Source organism: Molossus molossus, unplaced genomic scaffold, assembly GCF_014108415.1.
Source record: "Molossus molossus isolate mMolMol1 unplaced genomic scaffold, mMolMol1.p scaffold_m16_p_23, whole genome shotgun sequence".
In the NCBI taxonomy this organism is placed as follows: Eukaryota; Metazoa; Chordata; class Mammalia; order Chiroptera; family Molossidae; genus Molossus; species Molossus molossus.
The window spans coordinates 15,624,796-15,646,473 of NW_023425359.1; the positions used below are offsets into that span (position 1 = coordinate 15,624,796).

General features: G+C 55.9%; 1 protein-coding gene across 1 annotated transcript in view; it reads left to right on the top strand.

Annotated features, from left to right (window-relative positions):
- The window catches only part of CAPN8 (calpain 8), a 42,672-nt gene that overhangs the window by 11,145 nt on the left and 9,849 nt on the right, over positions 1 to 21,678 (top strand). Inside the window, exons 3-14 of the mRNA XM_036277519.1 lie at positions 3,041 to 3,159; positions 3,569 to 3,702; positions 4,197 to 4,365; positions 5,277 to 5,360; positions 6,969 to 7,054; positions 9,357 to 9,431; positions 10,154 to 10,314; positions 12,982 to 13,157; positions 16,398 to 16,409; positions 19,487 to 19,698; positions 20,581 to 20,617; positions 21,419 to 21,487. Of these exons, the coding sequence (XP_036133412.1) occupies positions 3,041 to 3,159; positions 3,569 to 3,702; positions 4,197 to 4,365; positions 5,277 to 5,360; positions 6,969 to 7,054; positions 9,357 to 9,431; positions 10,154 to 10,314; positions 12,982 to 13,157; positions 16,398 to 16,409; positions 19,487 to 19,698; positions 20,581 to 20,617; positions 21,419 to 21,487 (1,334 nt within the window). The remainder of the gene's footprint in view (positions 1 to 3,040; positions 3,160 to 3,568; positions 3,703 to 4,196; positions 4,366 to 5,276; positions 5,361 to 6,968; positions 7,055 to 9,356; positions 9,432 to 10,153; positions 10,315 to 12,981; positions 13,158 to 16,397; positions 16,410 to 19,486; positions 19,699 to 20,580; positions 20,618 to 21,418; positions 21,488 to 21,678) is intronic.

The window sequence follows — 21,678 nt, forward strand, 5'->3', positions numbered from 1 at the left end:
GACCCAGGCAGATGAAGAGAAAATGAAACTGTCCTCCAGCTGGGCAGCCCCATTTCGCATCAGCAGCCGAGGGACATTCTGTTTGCGTGCCGTGCATTGTAATGTCTAAGGAGTGTTCTGGGTGAGCTGAGAGCAAGAATGTCTGGATCAGAAGAGAGACAGGCTGTGCCCCGTCACCAGGGCCGTGTGGCTGCTCTGACCTCTGTGTGAGGCCACCTGCCTCGGAGAGGGTCGCAGAGGAGTGGCCCCTCCATCCCCAGCAGCCTGTGCCTCTGTCTTCCCTTGTTAGCCCTCTGCTTTGGAGGCAAAGGCCCTGCTGGTGGCGGAGGTGGAATCTGCCAGGTTCACGCGTGTCCTGGCTGGGCTCACGTCTCTGACACCAGCGAGATTCAGGGGCACACCTACGTCAGGTGCTGTTGGGAGTCGCACAGGAACAAAAGATGCTTCATTGATTTATTGGGTCATCTGCTTATTTATTTTCATTCATCGGACATTCATGGAGCCCCTACTGTGTGTCAGCATCTGCTGAGATGAATGGATGAAAGGGCTCACACCCTTGCTGCAGGAAGCGATCATGGGGTGGAGACAAGTCATGTCAGGTGGCTCAGGAAGGTGCTGGGGCTCCGAGAAGGGAGCCTATGGGGAGCCGTGCAGGCCAGGGATGGGCTCAGGGAAGTTTCTGATGCATAAATGGAGTTTTGAGTCCAATCTGGCTGATGACCATGAACCGAGGCAGCTTGTGATCTCTGCGCAGAGAAGTACAGCTAAGGTCTCCAGGAAGCACAAAGCAAAAGGGGTGACTGGTGGCTGGAGAGTGGGCGGCATCAGGGAAGGCTTCGTGGAGGAGGAGGGAGATCCGGCAGGTGCTGTTGCAGGGAGGACTCTGCAAACAGAGGGTGCAAATGAGCAACAGCACCCCAGAGTGGGAAAGACGGGGCGTGCTTCCTGATACCCAAGTCCGACGGGGATCAGCTGCACGTGGATTACGATGGGAGGAAGGCTGGAGAAATGGGCGGAGCCATACTGTGAAGGGCCTTCACATCCTGTTAGTTTTTATTTCAAATCCCAGGCAGTGGAGGAAGTTGAAGGTTTTGAGCAGAGCAATGCGCGATCACAGGTGCTAACGGGAAGGACACCGGAGGACGACGACATTCTGTTCCTTTACTTACTCTTTGGAAGTTGCCTGTTAATGTGATACTGCCCCCACCCTTGGTTCTTCTTTAGCGAGAGGCGACAAAACCCATGACTGCCTGTGCCAACCCCTTCTCCCCCGGCCGCCAGGTCTGGTCTCACCAGGGACCTGCTGCCATCGGAGGATGACATTTGTCAGTAAGGTGGAGCCTGGTGAGAGAGGGGGTGAGGGGCAGGGTTGCCTTCTAGATTGTGTGTTGGAGAGAGAGAGAGAGGAGAGAGAGAGAGAGAGAGAGAGAGAGAGAGAGAGAGAAAAGGAGAAAGAGTAAGGGTTTGGTTGGGGAAAGGAGTTAATTTGTGCCCAAATCATGAACCTCTTTGTTGGGAGAAGGGCAGACAGAGCGAACGGCTTTCCAAGATGACCTGGTGATGGAGTCGTTCCGAGCAGATGACGTCCTCCGAGGTGGGTTCATGGGCCCCAGCGTCCTTCCTGCTGGCTCAGGCAACCCGAGTGCTCACAACCTGAACTCTGGGTGCGACTTCGGCCAAAGTGCTAGAGCAGAGGTGGTGCTGGACCAGGTCCTCGAAGGGGCTCTGAAAGGTGGAAGGCGCTTCCGTCTGAAGGGTGTTGTGGGATTCAGAGTTTTATAATATGGAAGAGGTGATGGCCGAGACACACAGGTAGTGTTGGAGCCGTTTGGATGGAACGAGGGGGAGAAACTTGTTCACCAAACCCTAGGCTCCCAGAGGCGGAGCTTTGGAAAGAGGCAGCTGTAGGGCCAGAAGGAGGAAATACTCCTTCACACAACGAGAGGCACAGGCGAGTGCCCTGAGATCTCAGAGCTGGTGTAGAGCGTAAGCATGGGCGAGAGAAGGGTTGTCGTCAGTTCCAGGACGATAGATCCATTCTAGGGTGTGGAGGCAAGAAAGGGGTGTCTGGGCTTGTGCTAATCGCTCGATGTCAACCCCAGGGGGGACAATGATGCCTTCCAAGGAAGCCCCACTCTGTGGCACAGGTCTGGAGGCCCCACCTTGCAAAGAAAGGAGTTTTCTGTTTTCTTCTCTGTAGTGACCAGGATGAAACCTAGAATTTTAACCTCTAGACTTTTATTTCTTCTGCCTCTGTTATGATGATGTCATGCTAATCAATATCTCCAGGCTGTTATAAGCCATGAGGCATCAACGCTGTCAAGGTGAGCTCTGAACACAAAAGGGAAAGCCAACTTTCTGTCAAGTAACATCACGCGGGTCCAGGAACACACACAGTCACCCCCCCTCCCCCCGCCACGGTCACTCACACATCCTGGGCTGGCAAGTAGATTTGATGTTCCCCCCAACAAATGTTTTATCCGGTTGCTAATAAGGAACCCAATAGACTGATTTTTTTTTTTTTTTTTTTATCCTCACCCAAGGACGTTTTTCCATTTTTTGTTCAGGTAGAGTGGGAGGGAGAGAGAGAACCAGAGAGAGAGAGAGAAACATCGATGTGAAAGGGATACATCGAGTGGCTGCCACCCGCACGACTGACCAGAGCCGGGGACAAACCGCAACCGAGGTACGCGCCCTTAGCGGGAACCGAACCCGGGTCTCTCAGGACCGCAGGCCGATGCTCTAACCACTGAGCCAAACCGGCCAGGGTGATTTTTTTTTTAAAAATTTCCATCATCTCCCACTGGCCGAGTGCTTTGGAGATGTGAGGTGGTCAGCATTCAGGGGCGATAGGGAGGCCTGTAGAATCTCGACCCGAGGACACGACTTCCGATGAGGCAGCAGGAGCTGACTGCTGCCCGCGACCTTGAGACACGGAGAAAGAGAGACTGACCACTGACTTAGAAGGGAGTGTGGAGGGTCAGAGACAGCTGGGACCCTGCAGGCCTGGCCTGACCAGTGTGTCCCCGACCCCGCGCAGGTGACTGCTGGCTTCTGGCGGCCATCGCCTCCCTGACCTTGAACGAGGAGCTGCTCTACCGGGTGGTGCCCAGGGACCAGACTTTCCAGGAGAACTACGCGGGGATCTTTCATTTCCAGGTATTGTGACCTGCTCAAGCCCTCGACTCTGTTTTCTATGCAGCCAGATTCCACTCAGTCTGAACAGTCCCTCCGGGTGGTCCCGACGCGCGCCTGAGCGTGGGGCCACCGCTTCAACACATCCGTCCAGTCTCACATCGGCCCCGCGTGTCCCCAGGCCTCACGGGGAGCGAGTGTCGGGAGATGTGGGTCCCAGTCACACTGTCACCACACACTCAGACACGGGACTTGGTGCTTCCTGACTTCCTTAGCGTCTCCTCTGTGCACGGATAAGTAAGACCCTGATCCTGCCCTTGAGCTTGGAATTCCCTAAAGGTCCAAGGCTTGAACACTGGGCATCCCAGAGGCTCCTCCGGGTGACGAGACCACTCCACCCGCCCCTGGTTCCCTGAGCAGCGCTGTCCCCCAGTTCTGGCAGTACGGCGAGTGGGTGGAGGTGGTGGTGGACGACCGGCTGCCCACCCGGGACGGGAGGCTGCTCTTTCTGCACTCGGAGGACGGCAGCGAGTTCTGGAGCGCGCTCCTGGAGAAGGCCTATGCCAAGTGAGTGGGGGTGGTTAGGGGCCAGGGGACCCCGCAGTCTTCCTGGAGGGTCTCACTTGCCCCTCCCCCCAGCTCCAAGTGTCACGCCCAAGTCCTTCCCAGCACCTGGACCCCCACACGCTGTGTCCCTCGGTGACTAAGAGAACAGACATTTGGGCCGGGGGCGTCGGAAGCTCAGCTCCGTCCCACCTGGATGTGTGAATGGGGACAAGCCCCTCGGCCACCTAGCCACTTAGCTTTCTCCCCTTTGAAACCCCAAGGGCAGTTTGTGAATGTTGAAAAGAGTGATAATGAAGAGGAAGAAAACAAATGCACCCAGATACCAAACTCCTCTTTCACCTTTCAGACCACACCGAGTCCTAGCACTGTCCTTGCCCCCCCAACAAGGTCCGCTCCCTGGAGTCCTGGCACCGCCCTTCCCAACCCCCACCCACGAGGTCCGCTCCTGGGCTGCTTAGGGCTGTGGACGGCGCATGTCTTCTTTCTTTCAACAGGCTCAACGGTTCCTACGAGGCTCTCTCTGGAGGGTCCACAGTGGAGGGCTTTGAGGATTTCACGGGTGGCATCTCTGAATTTTTTGACCTGAAGAAGCCACCAACCAGCCTGTATCAGATCATCCGGAAGGCCCTCCGCGTGGGGTCTCTGCTGGCCTGCTCCATTGATGTGAGTCCCCTTCCTCGGTGTGGTAGGAGGGGACTGGACGGGGCCAGAGCACAGCCTGGGGCATAGTGGCAAATCCAGTGACTCGTCAGTCCCAGCACATGGGAGCTGGTTAAAACCTAATTAGTGGGTAGGAACTGGGGTTGGTCTCATTGTAGGAGCCCTGATTTCTCCTACTGATAGGGCCCCTTTGGTAGTGTGGACAGTGTCCTAAGAACAGAGCCTTGACCCCTGCATCCCAGCCCTACTTCTGCAAGTTGGAAAACAAATTGACGAGTGACAATACTTGATGGACTTTGAAAAAGCAAGAGGTTCTGAAATCAGGGGTCACACCCTGTCGGGGATGGTTGGCTGTATGGAGGACCAAGGTGGTGTGAAGACTGGAGCTTGGAGCCCCCCAGCCCTGTTCTGTTATCACCTGCTCTTTCTCCTTCTCCTCCCTTTACCTGGTGACCGCAGACCTGTGAATGACACGCCCCTATGAAAGTCCTAGCCGGCAAAGTGTGTTTTTGGTGGAAGAGTGACATGAGCCACGGGGGGTGGGAGGGCTGTGGAACAGGAAGGATGATTGGGGAGCTCCATCTGTGAACTTGTCATGGATAATTAGTCTCCTTCGGGCAGCATGAGGTCACTCTTGGAGAATAAATGACTTCCCAGTTTCCCGTGACATTTTAAAGGCTGGTGCTCATCTTCCAGGCTTGGCCGCCTCACAGCCCCAGCCTAGAACTGCAGGGCTCATGAAAGAGGGGTTCAATGGAGAGGCTCCATGTACCTGAGTTCATTGTGGCACCTGCACCCCCTGGCCCATGCTGAGGTCCCCGTGGCTGTGTTCGTGGAAAGCGTTCTAGGACCAGCCCAGACAAGGTCAGGGTCAGCCACCTGAGTGGACTTGATTCTCTTTATTCTCAACCCAGGTCTCCAGCGCAGCTGAAACCGAAGCTGTCACCAGCCAGAAGCTGGTTAAGAGTCACGCGTACTCTGTCACTGGAGTCGAGGAGGTAAGATCGGGCAGGGGAATGCGAGGGTGATAAGTCATGATGGAACCAGAAGTCCAGGGCATCCCTGGGAGGAAGAGAGGGGCTGCCCTGGCTGAGGTCTCTCTCGGGCTGCACAGGACCCCGGGTACCACACAGGCGCGGCCACCCTTGTTCCCGGGCCCGTCTGACTCAGCCACTCAGAGGCGGGGACTATAACCTCTGAGCTACAGCTTGGTGGGCTCTAGTGAAATGCAGGCTCTCCCCTGACATGTGGCCGGGAAAAGGGAGAAGCATCTACAGCAGTGGTTCTCAACCTGGGGGTCGTGACCCCTTTGGGGGTCGAACAGCCCTTTTACAGGGGTCACCTAAGACATAACAGTAGCAAAATTAGTTATGAAATAGCAACGAAAATAATTTATGGTCGGGGGTCCCCACAACATGAGGACCTGTATTAAAGGGTCAGGGCGTTAGGAAGGTTGAGAACCACGGCTTCAGAGGAAAGTGTGGACACTGTCAGTCGGATTCTACACTCGTCCCAAGAAGCACGTTTGTGCAGGTCAAGCTGTGGAAACCCACAGGCGCCCCACAGAGAAAAAGGCCGTGGAAGCTGCCCCGACTGTCAGGGTGGGCACAACAACAAGAAATGCAGGTGTTCCTCGCTCTCTACAGTTGTCATTATTTTTACTTACTGTATTCCACCAACACCCAAAAGGGGCTGGATGGGGTTTACAATGAACGGCACACCCACAGTAAGACCCTACAACTACAGTAAACTACACTGGACAATCTGGGCTAAAATCTAACGCAATGACTGAGAAATTAATTTTGCTTTGGGTTTCCCGATGGCCAAGGCGAAAAGGGAAGGGAGTCGGTGTCTCACCCGGTTACTTATTACAGTGACACGGTATTCGTTACAGGTATTTGTGTTTCATGAATATGTTCTTTAATGAAGTAAATTCCAAATATGAGCGTGTGTAACCACTGGGCTAGGGCGTGATGGAAGGTAGTAAAGGGAAGTAAGACCATGAAGACCCCACAATTCATGGCGTTTGTCTGAGGCTCACGGTGACTGTTCAGTAAACAACAGTGGAAGACGGTGTGCATGGATTTATGGGTATGGACTTTGGGTGCCCAGCCTCTGTTTACCTCTTAGTAGCTAGGTAGTCATGGATTAACCTCTGTGAGTCAGATTTTTGAGCTGCAAAATGAAGATAATAGCAGACCCAGCTCACAGGATTGTTTCAATGAGGGAGGAAGGCATTTGCAATGCTCAGCGCCCTGCCTGGGTCACAGCGCATGCCCGTGGAGGCCGGCCGCTGTGCTCTGAGCACGTGCTGGGAAGGCATCTATTATCATGCGGCCTCATATGAAGAATCGAGTCAATCCTAAAGTCTAAACCCAGGTTAAAGCAGACATAAACTAGTTTTTGTGCTGGATTCACTATTTACTCAACCAAATTGTGAAAAATGGAGCCGTTAGCCGAGGCCCGAAGACACGGGTTCAAGGCAAATAAAAGTGCGATTGGGGACATTTGAAGAATGGATTTGGTGAGCGAGTCTGAGGTGCAGACAGGAGTGCAGGGCAGCAGGAGCCCACGGTGCCATCGCTTTGTGTGTGTGACCCTTGCAGGTGGATTTCCGCGGCCGTCCAGAGAGGCTGATCAGACTCCGGAATCCGTGGGGCGAAGTGGAGTGGACAGGAGCCTGGAGTGACGAGTAGGTGCTGCCCTGTGTCCCCCAGCCCTTGCCTCCCTGGGCGGGAAGGCACCCCGCAAAAACACAAGCACGATGTGGCGGACGGTGTGGTGAGCTCCGCACTGCTTTCTGTCCTCAGAGCACACAGCCTGTCCAGAAAAGGGTGGTAGACCATCCCAGGCTGGGAAAAGCAAAACAAACCCACCGGGCGGGAGTCTTTGATTCTGGGTCTCGGCCTGGCATTTGCAAGTTTCGCAGCTCTGTTGGATTTGGCTTCGAGCTGCAGGGTTTGTCTGTTGTCTGACCGCCACACTGTGGTGATCCGGAGGTGAGATCGATCAGTCACCACTGGATTCTTTCCACTTCGCAAACCCTGGTCACTCTGACAAAGGCCATAGCCCTCAGCGCCAACAGGAAATGACCACTTAGAAAGGGGAACTCTCTCCTGGGAGCCAACCGGCCGCAGCCGGCAGTGATGAATGGGGTGGCGTGTGCTCTCCCCAGGAGCTCCCGACAGGTGGATATTGATCTTTCCCGCAAAGTCATTAATGACCAGAGAGGATGCCCTGACCGGTTTTTCTCAGTGGTTAGAGCACCGGCCCAAGGACTGAATGGTCTCAGGTCCGATTCCCGGTCAGGGACACCTGGGTTGTAGGTTGGATCCCCGGCCTGGTCAGGGTTGTGTGGGAGGGAACCAGTCGATGTGTCTCTCTCACATCCATGTTTCTCTCTCTCTCCCCTCCTACTCCCTGCCACTCTATCTAAAAATCAATGGAAAAATATCCTTGGGTGAGGATTAAAAAGAAAAGGACCAGAGAGGCTCTTCTTAGGCAGGTCTCTCCTCTGGGGAGGAGAAGCCCACGGGAGATGGTCCCAGGACTGCGGTGCCCTGGAATCCAGGTCCCGGAGGATGGTGAACGCATGGAACTGTTTCCTTCAGGTCACCCGGCTGGCATGGCGGTGGCAGGTTGTCACCGGGAAAGGAACTAGAACTCACCAGTGTCACTGATGAAGAGCCACCAGCAACGGGATTAATAGCACCCCCCTCCCAATGCATCCTTAAACCTGCGTGTACCCCATGTGCTGTCCTTAACACCATGATGCTACTAGGGTTTTTGGAGGGAACTTGATCACATTTAAAAAACAAATTTTTTTTCTTGAATTAAGGGAGAGGGAGAGAGAGATAGAAATATCGATGAGAAAGAACATCAGTTGGCTGCCTCCTGCATGCCCCCCACTGGAGATCTGGCCCACAACCTGGGCATGTGCCCTGACTGGAATTGAACCAGTGACCTCTTAGTGCATGGGTCAATGCTCAGCCACTGAGCCACACCAACCAAGCTAAATTGAATAACTTTTTCATCAAAAAGCCAACTGGGAGATTTAGATCAGATCTAGAGTTTCCCAACTTGTCCCTCAATCTTTGTTTATAACAAGCACCTTCTGACAGGTGGTTCTGATCTGATTAATGTTTGATGGATTAAAGAGGCCCTGGAGCTCTCCTGCCTGACCCCTTGGGGCTCTCAGAGGCTGCCGTTGGGTGCGCCCCAGGTTTCATACAGGGAAGGGGGTGTGCTCACGTTTTGCTGACAACACTCAGGAAAGAGATTTTAAGAAGGTGGATCTTGATATCACTCCGTTATTTAGACATTGCATGCATATTTCAGGAAAACCCACCTTGTAAAGGTCGGGTAGCTGGAGATGGCATTTGAACAAAGCTTGTGGATATTGCCATGGAAAGGCCACCAGCAGGCAGCCCCACAGGGTGACGTTACTTCAGGGAAATTGCCGTAAAACCATCTGGTCGTCATTCCCGCAGGCTCAGGAAGTGGGCCACGGCCACGTGCCCAGAGGTGGTCGGACCCTCCCGCAGTCTCTTCACTCCAGACCTGTAGGGCCAGAACCACGGCTCACTCATGGACACGGGCGGGCCTGCCTCTCTGGGACGCGTTCTCGCGTCTCCCCTCTCGGACGTCCCCGGGTCTGAGTCCTAGTGAGAAATGTAAAGCTTAGCTGGAGACTGAGACGCAGGCAGGGTCGGGCATCATGATCCAGCCAAGTGTCTGGGGTCATCCTGCTGGTGCTCATGGAGTTCATGTCTGCAGCCTGTACCCCCTCCCCAAACAGTGCGCTCCCTCACACCGTCTGTCCCGCCTGTCCCCCAGGTGTGCGTGTGCGCGTGTGTGTGCATGCACGTGTTCCATTTCTCATCTTTCGGGCGACGTTTAGCTGCAGTAAACAGTTTGCATGGCAACAATCCCTTCAGGAATGGCCTCTGCTTCATTTAAACATTAAAAAATTTCATTTACTGTCCCCCCCGCAGTGCCCCAGAGTGGAACGACATAGATCCCAGGCAGAAAGAAGAGCTGGACATAAAGGCGGAGGACGGGGAGTTCTGGTGAGCGAGTTGTCTGCAGGAGGGCTGGCTAAAGCGGTGGGTTCACTCCTGTTCGCACGTGGGGCGAATCTCTGGGTGTCCCAGAAATTCGGCGTGGTTCCTGGGGGACCTTCATTCTTCTCCCCCATTACCCTGGCCCGATTCCGCCTCTGGCCGGGGTGTCTGAGGCGCTGGAGGCACAAGACCTGGGCCCTCAATACGGATCGACCCTCACCTGTCCTCCTGCCTCCGTATCTTTCCAACGAAATGAGAGCAAGCCTCTGTACCTTCCATCTAAGGGTTAGCGCACCATCTAGAGGGTAACTTCCTTTGCGGGCGGGCTAAGGAAGGTAGTGAGGACCTCCCCTGGCCTATGACGTGGCTGAGAGGGCATCTGTCTGCTGGACATCAGTCAGACTGAAATCGGAGGAAACCCCTCGCAGGCTCGCTGGAACCAGCCCAGGAGGCAGGAGCGTCTTCGGATGACCCCTGGGGTCTTCCCGGGACGCGTTCTCCCTGCTTGGCTGTGTAGATATGTTTGAAGGGCTGCCTGGTGAGAACAGAGAAGCTAACGGCAGCGAGGAAATCGAACGGCAGCCTCTGTGCGTCTGCATCTGTGGGCTGGAGAAAAGCTGAGCGCCAGCCCTTGGCCGGTGCCGGTGCCCGGTGCCCGGGAGGATGCTCCCGTTGCCTGCGCAGCCCGGCCTTCTTGACGGAGAGCCCTCTGGCCCCTCTGCCCCCAGGATGTCTTTTCCGGATTTTTTGAGGCAGTTCTCCCGGCTGGAGATCTGCAACCTGTCCCCGGACTCCCTGAGCAGCGAGGAGGTGCACAAGTGGAACCTGCTCTTGTTCCACGGCCGCTGGACACGGGGCTGCACGGCCGGCGGCTGCCAGAACTACCCAGGTGAGGCGAGGGGCGGCCTGGGCGGCCTCTCTGGCTCGTCCTCCGGAGCTGAGTGTCTTTATAGCGTAATCTTTGGGCAACGCCTTGGCACTCTGTTCTCTGGCCTCTGGGCACTGCTCGGGGCCTGCTCCCCCAGGGCTTGGGAGGCCAGGGGCCCCCTCCCCCAGGATGGACCAGGCCTCTGCAGCCCCCCCCTCCCCTGAGGTCTGACAGCAGGTAACACAGTTCTCCAGCTTCCTGTGTGTCCAAACGGTCCCTGCTTCACCCACCTGCCCCCCGAGGACGTCTTCTTCACGCTCACCGTGTCTTGGCACCGTGCCCTAAGCCTCTGTCCATTCTCGCCTGGCCGAGGTGGCTGGTACCCGTCCGCTGAGCTCTGGGATGGAGTGGCTCACGGCGCGTAGAGGGACAGCTGCTGTTTCAGCTGACTGCACCCCAAACAGCAGCCACTTCTCTGAGTGGGGGGGGGGCCTGACCCTGCGGGTCATGTGTGACCACACCCAGGGCCTGTGAGTGGCCATCCCACCCTCCCGGGAGTCGCTGGAGCTCCATCCCTGGTGGGGACCATCTGGTGCAGACCCACTGCTTCTGCACTGACCCTCATCTTACTGCAGAGGTGGGGAGCCTCCCGTCCCAGGCGGACACTAATACAACACGGACAGGCTCTTCCTAGGTCGCATCAGCCCGCGCAGCCCTGCAGGAAGACGCCCCGGAAAACCCGAAGGAAGGCGACCCCGCCTTCTCCGCTGCTTCCCACCTCCCCAGGCCCTGCTCCCTCCCGCGCTGTGGTGACATGTGATTGGCTACTGGTGGGGTAGGCTGGGCTGCTTTCTTCACAGAGCTCACCGCGGGCTGTGCTCCGTGGGCTGTGCTCCGTGGCCTGTGCTCCGTGGGCTGTGCTCCGCGCCGTGGAAGCGGCATCATAATAAAGTCCCACTTGCGTGCAGCCTGGGTCTTGACCAGCTCTCTCCTTCATCCTCCATCCATCCAACCCAGAGCTGAGCAGAGAGGAAGGAGGCGAGGTTCCCTCCCGCCCCGGCACTCCGCCTGCCAGCGGTGGGACCCCGGGGAGGGGCCTTTCCCAGCTTCAGTTTCCCAGTCCTCCCTCGTAAGTGCAGTGAGGACACCCACCTCCTGCAAGGCTTTGGAAGTGGGGAGTGTTTTACAAATGGCACGTACGTTGTTATGGCCCGTTCTCGCCCTCCAGTTCTACTGAGCAGTAAACAGAAAAATGTAGAGATTGCACTCATGTTGCACGTGGGAGAAATTAAAATATGCTGGCTGTTAGGGAGCTTGGAGAAAGTGCGTAGGAAATCCGCAGGGATCATCTGGGGAGGCTCCGAGCTGCAGGGGGCGCCCAAGGTGTCTGCATGTGCCAATCACTCCCCCATCTGTGCCGCGGGAGGAGGTGGATGGTGTGTGCCCTTCGGTGACCCTGTGAGTACAGATTACAGAACTGTCTCGGTCTCCTCTGGAACCGGAACATATTTGGCTATAAAATCCGCACCCTTGTGTCTGAAATACAAGAATCGGGAAGTGGAGATTCTGGGAAGGTGGAATTGAATAAGTAATCTGATTGCTAAGGAAAAAATAATAATCAGTGGCTCTTGGTCACCTGTGAATGCCTTGTTCATTCATCGATTTGGACTCTTGTTTAGAGGCTGTAAGAACTCCCCCCTCTCCACTCCCCTCCCCCCAGGGCGTATCATTATTGAAACTGGTGAGGCCCTAACATGGAGATTGCTGTCAGGCTGCCTTCTTCAATTAGGCTCTGCACTCGACTGTCACAGAACTGCTGTGTGCCTTGGGGTGACCTATGCAACCCCTCTGTGCCTTGGCTAGTGTAGTCAGCATGTTGCGAGGGTATTTGAGAAAACCCGATTTGAAATGAAGCCGTCTTTTGAAATATCCATAGGTGGTGTGACAGGCATACTTCTTAATTGCCAATTATTATTTCTCATGCATTATTAAGTGACTCACTCTGGAAGGAAGCATGTCTCATCAGCGGGCTGCAGCACTGAACCATCAAGTGAGGTCCCTGGGCTGAGAGACGGATCAGCAATTAGGGCGGTTTGAGGCTGTGATCTGAAGCTGGGGCCTGTCTGGGAGAGAACCTGCGGCCATTATGCAGCACTTTTCAGGGTGCAGAGTGGTTGTCTTCTCAGCCTGTCTGCAGGGGCCTCCTAGGTAGCGCCCCTCCTCTGGGCTGTGCCCTCACGTGTCCCTGGGTCACGCTTTTACCCAGAGGTCTCCCTTCTGCTAGAAGGTGGGTTTGTCTTCACAGACGAGGAGCTGAGACCAAGGGGTGTGCAACATTTCTCCAGGAAGAGCTGAAAGTTACTTCTTAAGGGGGAGGGTAACAGAGCGGGGGACTGTGGGAGACCGTGAGCATCCCCAGTCAAGCTCTCCTGGGCTCCCCGTGGGTCAACTGGACATGCGATAAGCTTCCGAACTCAATGGGATGTTTCCGCGGGTGGGTGGGTGGGGGAGGGAGTTAGGAGAAAATGCCTCACCGTCCTGTAAAGGGAACTTGCTGAGGCTGGTTTACCAGGTAGAGCTTGGCCAGACCTATGCTCTCCTTGGGATGACTGAGGTTCTTCCCTCCTGTTTTATTCTTCCGGTCTCCTCACTCCCCGTGGGGGAACCACCATCGCTGGTGACTTCTAGCCACTTACTGGACCAATCCGCAGTTCAAAATCCGTTTGAACGAGGTGGATGCCCACCAGGACGAGGGCACTGATGAGCCCTGCTGTACGGTGCTGCTGGGTCTGATGCAGAAGAATCGCAGGCGGCAGAAGAGGATCGGGCAGGGCCTGCTGAGCATCGGCTACGCCGTGTACAAGGTACTGCCGAGCTGGGTCGGCCGTCCCTGCGCGCCTGCTGCCTCGGGTCAGGACACTCTGGCCAGTCGTTGGAGCACATCTGTCCTATTGCGTGACTATTTCTAATTAAGCCTCCTCTTGCACACCTAAGTGCCTGAATTCCACAGGTAGAGATTCATTCCTATGGCTTAAGTCTCTGCTGTGAACATGGAGACGTCATTGATTAAACTTTGCCTGTCGTTGAAGGCTCAGTGTCAACATGCTTATTCGATTCTTTTCAAGTATAGGCTTCTCGGGGGACAGGAGCCAAGAATGTGGGGTACAAAGCCTTGAGGTAACATAGAGAATATGAGGGCATCACAGAACAGGGGAAGGGAGTCTGGACATAGGAGCCACGGACAAACACCCCTTCCTCCCTGGACTACTTCAGGCTCTTGTTGGGACGCACAGGGCGTAGCCTGAAGTGAAGGATGCTGCTTACATGGCCATTTGCGGTTCCAGTGTCTCTGGACTGGGCGCCACAGCGGACGGTGGTGTCAGGCTGCGTCCTGGCTCAAGACGCCAGTTTGTACTGATGACCACCTTCTGCGGAGTCCACAGCCTGACAGATACGTTAAAGCTAGGCCTCTGGATCTCGACAAGCCTGGCCAGGAACCCCCTTTTTTATTTATTATTATTATTTTTTATCTTCACCTGAGGACATTTCTGCATCTATCTTCAGATAGAGTGGGAGGGAGAGAAAGAGGAAGAGAGAGAGAGAAACATTGATGTGAGAGAGACACATTAACTGTTGCCACCCACACGACCCCAACCAGGGCCAGAGACAAGCTGCAACCGAGGCACGTGTCCTTAGCGGGAACCGAACCCGGGACTCTCTGGTCCGCAGGCCGCCTCTCCAACCACTGAGTCAAACCAGCCAGGGCGGGAATCCCCTTTTTTATACAGGCAGAGACTCCTTATAACCAACTCTGGAGGGATTCATAGTGGTTGTTTTAATACACTTTTGATAAAAATGAATTTCTTGGGAAAAACTCAGTTCTAATCAGGAAGACTCAGAGCTGGCTTAGATGCCCGACGTCTCAGCACACACCCCTGCAGTCATTTAGAGAAAAAGAAGCGAAATAGGAAACCAGTACGGGAAAGGGCAGTTGTTGAGCGGACCCGCCTCCAGCCCCCTTCTTTCTCTTAGTTCAGAGCGCAGGGCCTCAGAGCAGGGTGTGGGCACGTGTGAGCATCTCATGTTGGAGAATACTTGCTGCTTGACAGCAGGAGAAAAGGATCCCAGATAAATCAGCTAATTCTCTGCCAGCTCAGCCCTTCCACCCCACCTCGAGGGTAATGACACCAAACCAGAGTCCACTAAACAGGCACTTGTGTCTGCGTCCGCTCCGCTGAGGTTGTAGGGAGTACCTGGTGTTGTGGGGAGTACCTGAGGTTGTAGAGAGTACCTGTAGTTGTAGGGTGTACCTGGGGTTGTAGGGAGTACCTGAGGTTGTAGAGAGTACCTGTAGTTGTAGGGTGTACCTGGGGTTATAGAGTGTACCTGAGGTTTCAGGGAATACCTGTAGTTGTAGGGGGTACTTGGGGTTGTAGGGGGTACCTGGGGTTGTAGGAAATGCTTGGGGTTGTGGGAGTACCTGGGGTTGTGGGGGTACCTGGGGTTGTAGGGAAGGGATGTAGGGATTGTAAGGGGTACTGTTCTTTGACCCTTTTAACTGCCTCCTCTGGCTTTAACTGTCTACAAGCTGGGGTCTGGTTTGAGGCTGAGGACCTATTTGGTGACTGTCCTGTTGTTGTCCTATCCTTCGGGGACACCAGGCTCATGTGGGGCAGGCCTGTCACTTGCATTCAGGATCCTGCATTTCAAAGATGATGGTCCATTTCCATCCATCAGAGGACAAGGGCGGGGGCCACCTCCGGGTGATGGCTTGGTCCCGCCCTCTGGGTGATGGTGACTCTGGCAGTGGGGCAGTGGGTGTGGCAGGGAAGGCAGCAGGGAGGGACAGGGCAGTGGGTGTGGCGGGGAAGGCAGCAGGCGGAGGGACAGGGCAGTGGGTGTGGCGGGGAAGGCAGCAGGCGGAGGGACAGGGCAGTGGGCAGTGGGTGGGCGGGGAGGCAGCAGGCGGTGGGACAGGGCAGTGGGTGTGGCGGGGAAGGCCGCAGGAAGAGACAGGGCCTGCCAGGGTGCCGGCCTTACGCAGGGAGCAGGGAGGCAGATGTCACGAAGACCCTGCTGTTCCGGACAGCCGCGGCCTCTGCGTGGATGATTTCAGCTTTAACTCCAAGTTAGAGGAGTCACGGGGCCTGGACTTCTCGACTTCCGCCGACAATTACAAACTTAGGCTGCGGCGTGAGGAGGCCAGCTGAGTCATTAAATGAGCAGACTTTCCCTAATTTAATTCCCCCAGAGTCTTAGGCAGCAGCTCACAGACAGCCACACACAGCTCCTCTGCAGATTTTCTGGGCCAAGGGGCCTGCGGTGGCAGGGACAAAGGGGATAGTGACAGGGGCTCAAACCCTCTTCTGACCCTGGGCCTGGAGGGCCGCCTGCCTCCGTGGGTGTCCTGTGGGAGCCAGTGTTTCTAGACACAGTAACAGAGCCCGGCTCTACCTAGTCCCATGAAAAAGGAATTCACCAGCTGTGTCCCCAAACCCAGGGAAGGACGGGTGCTCGGGACAAGGGACTGGCCTTTCTCAGGGCCCTGCCCTGCACACCTCTCTGCTGTCTGTCTGCCATTCTCCTGGTCCAGCTTTCTTCCCAGCGTCTGAAACATCACAGCATAAAAGAAGGGCCTGCTTCCCTTGTTCAATCCCCAAATCCTGGAGATGTCTCTGATGGACTCACCGTGGTCACGGTCACGGCCTGTTCTCGAAGCAGTCAGTGTGGCCACGGGGGGTACACTGTGGCTCAGGCTGGCTGAGGTCCCCTTGGTCTATAAGATCATGCCAGCTCTCGTTTACACCCCGAGGTTATTGCTCTCGAAGAGTTTGGGATCCTGGTAGCTCACACAACTAGAAAATAAAGTAAAAAAAGAGAACCTTTTTCTTCCTTTCAGATTTCTAGGGCTCGGTAGTCTACAGATGGCCTTGAAGTTCGTCAGTGACGTTCCGGTTTTAGAAATGCTGACCAGTGTCTCACTCCAGCGCTGTCCCCTCCCCAGTGGCCCAGCATGGCCCAGTCTGTGCAGGACATGGGGAGGGACGCGGAAGGGGGAGGACTTCGGCACTCTCAGGTGACCTGATGTTTTCTCTGCCCTGTAGGTCCCCAAAGAGGTATGTGAGCGCCGACAGATGTCCTTCCTTTGGTAAGACACTGTGGCTGCCTTCGCAGTGTGGCAGCTGCTGCTCCCACAAACAGACTCCCTCCGACACATCCGGGGAGCAGGTAACCCTCAGAGCCCGTCAGGACAGTGCTGGCTCCCACCGTCCTGCCAGCAAGGGGACAGTGGTGACCCTGGCCCCCGTGTCCTGGTGGCTTGATCCCAGCAACGTGATGATAGCTCAACTCGGGCCCTCTTTACCTCGCTGGCAGAATCAAGGCCCTGCTTTCCCACGACACTTCATGGTTTCGGCGCCCAGCTTTTCCTGCGCCTCCCCAGGGATTCATAACTGGCTTAGGGAGACATAGCATCTTTGTCATAATTACATCTGGGATTTCCTGTCGCCGTCCCAGGCTGCAGTCAGCTCTCCCATCTGCCGTGGCCAGTTGGAGGGAGGAGCCCCGGGCAGCACCAGGGCTTGGTGGGTGCAGCCAGGGTGGGTCCTGCCTGTGCCCTGAGCTTCCCAGGGAGGCTCCGGCCACCCAAGACCCTGAATTAGGACACGAGGACTGGGAAATAATATCTTGTTTTCATGCCTCTTTCTGAAATGTATGCGGAGCTCACACTTATTTCAGTGTTTACTATCAGAAGGGATTTGGGTCTTTATTGAGAAGTTTGGGAATGTTTTCGTGACCAGAAATATATCACAGGAACAGGACTTGTTTCTCTCAATGAGCCTGTGGTAACACTGGTTTCCTTATACAATTTTCGCTTAAAGTTGGTTTCTGAGAACCTATTAATGGCATTAAGTCAGGACTTACTGTATATCAGAATCTCTGGAGTGCTTCCAATGTGCCACCTGAGAAAGACTCATTTGCTGTCTGGGGCGCCCCCAGGTGGACGCAGGGGCACTAGTTAGGTAGAGGTGTATTTGCCCTGCTCCAGTCTTACCTCTGCCCTCCTGGGTGCTCAGACTCGGCCAGGTGTGCAGCAGGTGGTGGTGAAGCCCCAGCTCATGTACTCCAGCCTGCATCGTGTGCCAAGGCTGCAGACTACTGGTCTACCTCCTGTTGCTCACGAATGGGTGTCACTGATTATGGAGGTAACGGGCAACGGTGTAGGTGTGCTGAAGAGCACCCATCTCCCCTCTGCTGGAAAATGATCAAGTCCAAACCGGAGTTCCGTCTGGACGATGGTGGTCCCGCCAGAAATGTCCCATTTATAGGAGCGAGGTCCTCCGCACACGTGAAACTCTGCTCCACAGCGCCCCCAGTGCCCTCAAAGTGTCGCTGTGGAGCCTGTGCCGAGCAGGTGCTGAGGTCTTCAGTCACTAGTTGTCCCATCACTACCCCAGACTCCCCTGGGGGCTTGCAAGCCCGGATTGCTGGCCCCAACCCAGAGTTCCTGAGTTGGGAGCTCCGGAGGGGGCCTGAGAAGCTGCATTCTAGCAAGTTCCCCGGGGATGCTCATGCTGGTCCTGGGCCCACATTTTGAGAAACATCCTCGGTTCAACCTGCTCGAGCCCCACCCTGTCACCCCTGGTGGAGCCATGCCAAGGGAGGACACCAGGGCCAGAGGCCTGGTGGCACATGCCTGGTGGGGCAGAGGGGACCCAGGTCTTGCCTCTGTGCCTTCCAGTGCCCACTCTGGTCTCCCAAACAGGGCCTCTCTAGTCTGTCCCACCCCTGGCTTCTTGCTCGAATTCAGTTGACCCCGTTCCCCGCCAACCCGAATTAGGGTTCCCTTCCCCACTTCAGCTCTGAGACTTCCCCGACGGTTCCGTGTCCTCCCCTGCTGTCATCAGGGACAGCAGGAATGACGTTGAACTCCACGATGCTTAGACCTTGGCGCCGCCTTGCTGGTCACCCCCAGCATTCTGCGCAGTGTGGAAATGTTTTCGGGGGAATCCCTAGACTGGTGGCCGCCCTTGTGCCCAGGTCAGCATCCCTGTGGAGTCCGGGCCAGGGCAGGGAGGCAGGTGGCCCTGCTTTCTCCCCTGCTTAGCAGACTGGTGACACAGGAGGGTCGGTTGACTGTAAGTGGACACGGTCCCGTCTGCGGTGGGCATTCTGGCTCTGGGTCACACTGATGTCACAGCCCTGGGAGCTTGTCAGCACCTGCCCTCTGTCACACGCATCTTGATGGAGATCAGTCATAGGATACAGGGCAGGGGAGGCTTAATTACAGCACTAACAACTCCGACACCTGTGTTTTTGAAGCATCCGTGGTCACTAATTAGCCTGTGTCACATCAACAGTCCCCCTCTCTGTCCAGCACACAGAGGGTCATGGAGCGCATCCTCCCCTCCCCGGGGAGCGCCGAGGCCCGAGCGAGGCTGGGCTGTGCCCCCGCCTGCCTCCTTAGGAGCCGCCTCTTTGCCCTCCCAGCCTGCCGGCCCTGGCCACCGCGCAGAGCAGTTTCCCCGGTGGGCAGACCCTCGCGGCTGCTTTCGCTCGAGGACCAGCATTGATTGTTTGTTTGTTTGTTTGTAATCCTCACCCGAGGACATTTTTTGATATTTTGTTCAGATAGAGTGGGAGGGGGAGAGAGAGAGAGAAACATTGATGTGAAAGGGACACATCGAGTGCACAGGGACAAACTGCATCCGAGGTACGTGCCCTTAGCGGGAACCGAACCCGGTCTCTCCGGACCGCAGGCCGATGCTCTAACCACTGAGCAAAACCGGCCAGGGTGAGGACCAGCATTGAGACACCTCTGCGGCCACGGGCCTGTACTGGGCGCCCAGTACCTCACCCCAGCCACAGCCACAGAATAAGAGTGTCGGGGTCAGCGTGGGTGACTCACAAGGACAAATACCCAGAGAGAAGCTGGGCACCCACCCCACAGGGACCCTGCGGTTGGACACTTCGTTTAACCAGGAAGAGGGCTAAGGGTCTGGCCAGGGTCACAGAGTCAAGGTCAGTGGATGGAATGGGGCCTGGAATTGGGTGGGTTCACAACAGAACCCAAGGCCTCCTGATTCTTGGCCCAGGGTTAAGTCTCCCATCCTGCAGTCGGAAACATGAAACCAGCTTGGCCCTCGCCTTCTGGGTCCCAGGGGAATTGACCCTGACCATCCTCTCTGTGCAGCTGGAGAGTCACACAGATGTGCACCTGGGCCAGCGCTTCTTCCTGGACCACCAGCCCTCGGCCCGTTCCGGCACCTATGTCAACCTGCGGGAGGTCTCCGCCCGGGTCCGGCTGCCCCTGGGGGAGTACCTGGTGGTGCCGTCCACCTTCCAGCCCTTCCAGGACGGCGCCTTCTGCCTGAGGCTGTTCTCGGAGAAGAAGGCGGGGGCCCTGTGCGTGTCCTTCCTCTGCATGGGGAGGGGAGGTCTGGGTGCCCGGGCGACGGAGGGGCGTGGCCCTGTCACTGTGAGTGACCCGCCCTCGGCTCCCAGCTGATGCTCCCCAGAAGAAACGTGTAAAACACCACAGGTCCCAAGGGGCCTCACTGGTGCTCCCTCCTGCCCCTCCTCGGTCTACGGGACACACGGGGAATTTTCTTTTAAAAAATAGTCAAGGCTGGAGAGAAGAGACACCAGTAAGAGCCCGCTGAGGGTTTTCCTCCCAGCACGGTGGACATGTGAGTCCTCTCCTTACTCACACACACACCACACATATACGCACACACATGCGCATGTACACACACGCATGCACACACGCACATGCACACATGCACACACACACACATACCTACACCACATGTACCCTACATACAGAAACGCACACAGACACTACAGCACTCACCACGTCCATGTAGACATGCACACGTGAGTTTGCGGGTTCAGTCCCTGGAGGCCGTTCGACAGAGATTCACAGAGCTTGGGTCTCAGGAGAGAACAGTGGTAAATGGGGCAAAGGAAGGAAGAATTCTCCAGAGAGTGGTCCACCAGGGCAAACATTCTAGATCCCATCAAGGGCCAGCTGAACTTGGCAGTTCTTGTCTCTGGTCAAAACAAAACAAACAACCAAGCAAGTAAAAATTCCGACAACTCTGGTGGGGTGGGGAGGGACCCTGGTTACATTTTTGGTTTATGCAGTTTGGGGCCAGTAAGCACTGAATGCAGGTTTTGGGTGGGAAGCCAGTTCCCCAGAAGGGCCAAAAACTTCCTAAAAGGACCTAGCCATTAGCTATATTTTCACTTACTTATATTTGGTTTATCTTTTTCTTTATATTTCAGGGAAGTTGGAGACGTGGTGGCCGGAAGTCCCCATGAGGTATGCCACCAAGCCCTGACACTGTTGCCTAGTGGCTATTCAGCACATCTCATTGATTCATGGGATCTCTTTATATATGAAGGATGATCCTTTATACATGAAGGGCTTTTCATTCATCAGGGCCACCACATTTTCTAGGCCCTGACTCTTCTTGATAAAAATGAGACAGAAGCAGCTACTCATCTCCCCCACCCCCCAAAGCGGGGGTCTTAGTGTTGCCCCCCTCCAGTCATCCAGACCCGCAGCTAGAGCACTTTGTGTGAACAGAGAAGGCACGGGGTGAAAGAGATCCGGCCTCCCCCCACTCTTAGTCTGTCAGGGGACAGATGATGGCGGCATATGAAAAGGTGAGGGATGCTCACGCAGAAGCAGACCTGGACCTGCGTGTGTGCGGTCTAGGGGTGCTGGAGTAACTGCCTGGTCTGGGAAGGCTCCCTGGAGGAGGTGATCCAGAGCAGATGTTGGAGGATGACATGCACAGGGTTTGCACAGAGTACTCCCTGCACTCTTCCCTCGTGTCCTCAGATGATGTGGCTGCTCCATGAGGGGCAGTGTCATGGGGCACACTGGGCACGGGCCAGAGGTGCGGCAGGACTCTTCAGGGGCCGGTCCAGCTTTCACCACGGCATGTGTGTCCCCAGACAGACTGAGGTGTCTGCCGCGGCTGCTGTCCTTGGCTGGGTGGGTGGGGGGCAGACCTACTGAGTCACCTGGCAGATAGCTGGCTCCCAAGCTCCTATGTCCTCGGCTGCCTGAGCCACAGTCGAGTCCCGTGTTAACTCTGCGTTGTCCTGCTCTCAGCCGCACCCCGGCGAGGGGGCCCGAGACGATGGCCAGTTCCACAACCTGTTCGAGAAGCTCGTGGGGCAGGTGAGTGGAGGGCAGAGGCAGCCTCCCAGACGAGGACAGGACAAGCGTCCGGACACTCGTCATTTCAGTCTGTGTTCCCTTGAGTCCGAGTGGAAAGGCGAGACCATGGGTCCCAGGACCGCAGCTCCTGCCTGTTGCCCCTGCGTCCCGGGCATGAGGCCTTCCCCTTGGGCATGTGGATGGTGATCCTG